The 4,246-nt window shown below is 32.5% G+C and overlaps 1 protein-coding gene across 1 annotated transcript; it reads left to right on the top strand.

Annotated features, from left to right (window-relative positions):
• On the top strand, window positions 1-1,742 carry LOAG_04282 (hypothetical protein; the record flags this gene model as incomplete). Its single annotated transcript, XM_003139819.2, has 4 exons — window positions 1-9; window positions 305-402; window positions 634-730; window positions 1,572-1,742. 4 exons carry the CDS (start codon window positions 1-3, stop codon window positions 1,740-1,742), a joined length of 375 nt encoding a protein of 124 aa, XP_003139867.2.
• Window positions 1,743-4,246: the final 2,504 nt, after the last annotated feature.

Below are 4,246 nucleotides of genomic sequence, written 5' to 3'. Positions count from 1 at the left end.
ATGGGGCAGGTCTGATTACTTTCTAATATCCATTGGAGATTTCCTTTTGTATAAAGAAAAAATTCCACTTTTGTAGGCGAAAACTTTCAAGGAAAAAGCACTGAAAATAGAAAAATGATTATTTGGCTTGGAAAATCATATGGTTTATTGGAAATAAGTAAAATCATAAAAACTAGCCGCAAATTTACAAATGAATTTTGATGAAGCTATCGTATCAACTAATAAAAAATTAGTTCTTTATTTTTCAATCCTAGAATCCTGTTATACTTTGTAAACCTTATTGAAATCTGAAATTTTTTTAAAGGGTCGTATTAATCAACTTGGCGGTGTCTTTATTAATGGACGACCATTACCGCAACATATCCGAATTAAAATAATCGAAATGGCCAGTAATGGCATTAAGTAAGTTCTTTTGAAAACAATGAATTAGTAATGTGGCTTAGGTTTTATAAGACCCTGAAGTACAGTAAACATTAGAACTCGAAATTTCAAATACTCAAACTTTTATGACACGGTATAAAAATTTTAGTACTTGAAGTTATTTTTTTAGATTGTGTTGAAGCTATTTTTTAACCATATCAAACTGTTAAAAATCTCAATCCCTCCTAATTAACTAATTTTTGGAAATTCCAGACCCTGTCATATTAGTCGTCAGTTACGTGTATCTCATGGAGCTGTATCCAAAATATTGAATCGATATGTCGAAACAGGTTCTGTATCACCTGGACAAGTTGGTTTTCTTTTTAAAACTTTTGAAATAATATTGCTGCGTTGTACAATACATACAGTATTTTTCGTATTTCACACCATTTGCATGAATTTTGATTATCCAAATGACAATGATAGATCTAAATATCTTCAGTAAAACAAAAAGTAAAAAATACTAAAGGGTTTGTTTGGGAGGCATATGGTGCAAAATGACACAGAGCTCTTTTTCTTCAAAATTTCATCAAAAATTCATCAGCCTGCCTCAGGTCATCACAAGTCGGATTTCGTACCCCCTATCGGGAGATTTATACGCCATTCTTCTAGAGCAGTTGTTGCTGCGCTTGTGTCTTCGTGATTATTGAATAAGGAAAGGAGTAGGGTAAGCTGTTGTTGTCCAGGCAGATGTGTGTTAATGAGTGCTTGTGATGAAATGTTCACTTTTGATTGTTATTTGACAGTTTGATGAAAGAATTCTCATTTTTCGAAATTTTGGGTTCTTGTCAAAGTGGTAGTTAAATTCGAATTTTTCACAGTGTAATTTAAATATTTAAATGATGCAACCGAGGTTTAGTAACATAAGAATATTTTGGCATATGCATAATTCTGATGTCTGAAAAACGCAAAAAACATTTATTGGCATTGGAGGAATAAATTATTTTAGTCTTAAGAAGTTCTCGCAGAGTGTTTTGAGAGAAGTATTGAAGGCTGGAAAAAGGATTCATCAATATGTCATTATAGATAATATTGTTATCGACTAATCAATTTATTCAAGAAAGAATGCCCTATTTGAAGGCTCCAGCCGTAATCATCCTGTGGAGAAATAATAATCACAGCCATTTTGAAATTTATGTGAAATATCACAGATCGGAGGTAATCCACGTTCACGACTGGCTATTCAAGCTGTTGAGAAGCATATTTTGGCATTAAAAGCGAAGTGTCCCAGTCTATGTGCAAGTGAACTGCGCTCTTGCCTTATCGAGCAAGAGATCTGTTCTCCAGAAAATGCGCCTACCGTATCCTCCATCAACAGGTGAGTTTACTTTCGTCCTTATAATTTTTGAATTTTTGTTTTCGAAGTAAAATTTGAATGGTTATGCATAGCTTTCTCATTATTTACATGAATATGCATTTAATTTGATTAAAAACACAAAGTGAAAATTTTGAGGCATATCCGATCGAAGAAACTTAACAGCTCTAATGACAATGAAAGGAAAGCAACAAAAAAGAATCAGCTAAGTCACAGTATCGAGCACATTCTTGGCTTACACACAGGTCCGTTTCAAAATTTTTCTTCAAATTTATTCCTCTTCTATCTGAGAACTCTGGTAAATCTTTACTTATCTTTTGCTTAAGCAATTCTGGTAACGAATTAAAAGGTGAAATTTAGTTAAAATATATTTTTTTCGAATACAAATAAATTAATAAAACAATTATGTAAATGTGATAAGTACGTGTAAGTGCAATAAATTACTATGGACGTGGTAAATAATATCACTACGTTAAATTTTAAAATTTGGTAGTAAGTATGCATTACAGATCTCATAAATGTCATTTCTTCGAAGACCTTGTTGTACCATTTTAGAAATAATTCATCAAATCAAAGCCATTTGGTAATGTAAAATAGTGGTTCTAATGAAATTTGACACGTTTGTGATGGGTCACAGTAGTAATTACGCATGACATTGTTTCTGGTGGAAATTTGCTCTCTAAAATCCGTTTAAAATTATACTTTTTATAACTCCACTGAAAACCCGTTATTGAATTACCACATCGCCGATTTGCTACGCATTTTGGATGATAAAGGACTTAAGAGAAGCGACAATTTAATAATAGGTTTGTGATGACTGTACTTAAATTAATACTCGCTGATTGGAATAACTTAGATCCCATATTACTTTAATAGAAGTGCGAGGTAATGAAAGTTGAATAGTTTAATCAATGATTAATTATAAAATCATGACTAGTGGATTATACCTAGTTTATGGTCTGACATTTAAAGTTGCATGTTGACTTTTATTTGTCGTATTTAACACTAGAATTATTTGATATTATTAAGAGCTAAAAAGTAATATACTCTTATTAATTTTACCAAGAAAATTAGTCAAACATTTGGGAAGGAAATGATGTAACACTAAAAATAGTGTGGCAAGGAAAGGTGACTATGAGAATCTCTCAAAATATATGGCTATTTCGATAATTTTCGTATAAATTTTAGAAGAAACTTTTGAATTAATTTGATGAAATAGTATGTCAGAACTTGAAATTTATCAGACGCATTGCTCTCAATTAAGTTGCATCCCAATTGACACATAATTATCAGACAATTCACATCTCTAAAGAATGATTTATCAACTTTTAAAAGATGCTAAAACAGCATTGACATAACGGAGGAAAAAAAATGTGAAGGTAATTTCGTTCTTGAGACAGCCATATATTTTGACAGATTCTCTCAATCTCCCTTCGATGCCACTATTTTCCGTTTTGCATATTTTATCACCTTTTTTACTACCCAAATTTTTTGATTAGTTTTCTTGATAAGATTCTGATCTTGTGAGGTAATAAATCACACCGTTTGGTGGTCAAATGGTTGGAGATGGTGTATGAGAAGTACTTCCGTCTCTGTACTCAGTGAGTGCAAACGTATAATGACAGACAAATGAAATCGTCCACCTCAGTTAGTACTGCTTGTAAATTTTTGCAAAATGAATGACTTTTTGATGTTCAATTGCAGAAAAGTGTAGATGAGGAAAAATTTTATCCTTGATACATAGAATGAGTAATTTGTCATTGACTGTCATCCGAGTACTGATCATCGATTGCGCAACTTGCTTCACCTTATCGACTGAATGTATCTCGCTCAATTAAGTCAGTAAAGAATGTCACGACAGGTATTTGTCTGGCAGAAATCTTTAGGTATTTACAATTGAAATAAATTATAGCACTGCACTCGCAATGAATCCATTAGCCATTAATTAATATGTTATAATATTGATAATAGATGCATTTCTAATCTGTAATCTCAAATTATGGGCAAAATAAGAGATTTTGTTTGTTCTTGTTGATAGTACTGCTACGGTTATTGTTGTTGTTGTTGTTGTTGTTGTTGATGGTTGTGGATGATCAAATATTGCAAAATATACATATATATCGCAAAAGTTCAAAGTAACGAAGAAGTAATTATCGAAAGCGCAATCTGTTGATATCTACAGAAGCGAGCATTATCAAGGATCGTACATACTCTTCCCCAACTAATCTTATTAACCACTTTTCTGCTTTGTTGGCACGCGACCTTCCTTTTCGAATGATCCTATTGCCACCATATGTAATCCCCATTTTGTACTTTACAAATAGAATACAGTCGGCAACTACGCCTTGTATCAATTACGGCTCAAATAATTCCTTCCCTTTACCTCTTACTTGGTCGGAAAATGCTTTTGCGCTTTTCGTCATTGTATAAATTACTCAGCATGCTTCTTGGAACTACATGGGCTTCAAGGTACTTTTCCGGATTTACAATAATACCGGAGATATTGGAGTC

Source organism: Loa loa (genome assembly GCF_000183805.2).
Source record: "Loa loa unplaced genomic scaffold supercont3.16, whole genome shotgun sequence".
In the NCBI taxonomy this organism is placed as follows: domain Eukaryota; kingdom Metazoa; phylum Nematoda; class Chromadorea; order Rhabditida; family Onchocercidae; genus Loa; species Loa loa.
Note: the sequence above shows the minus strand (reverse complement) of the source record. Positions and strands in the feature narration are given on the sequence as shown.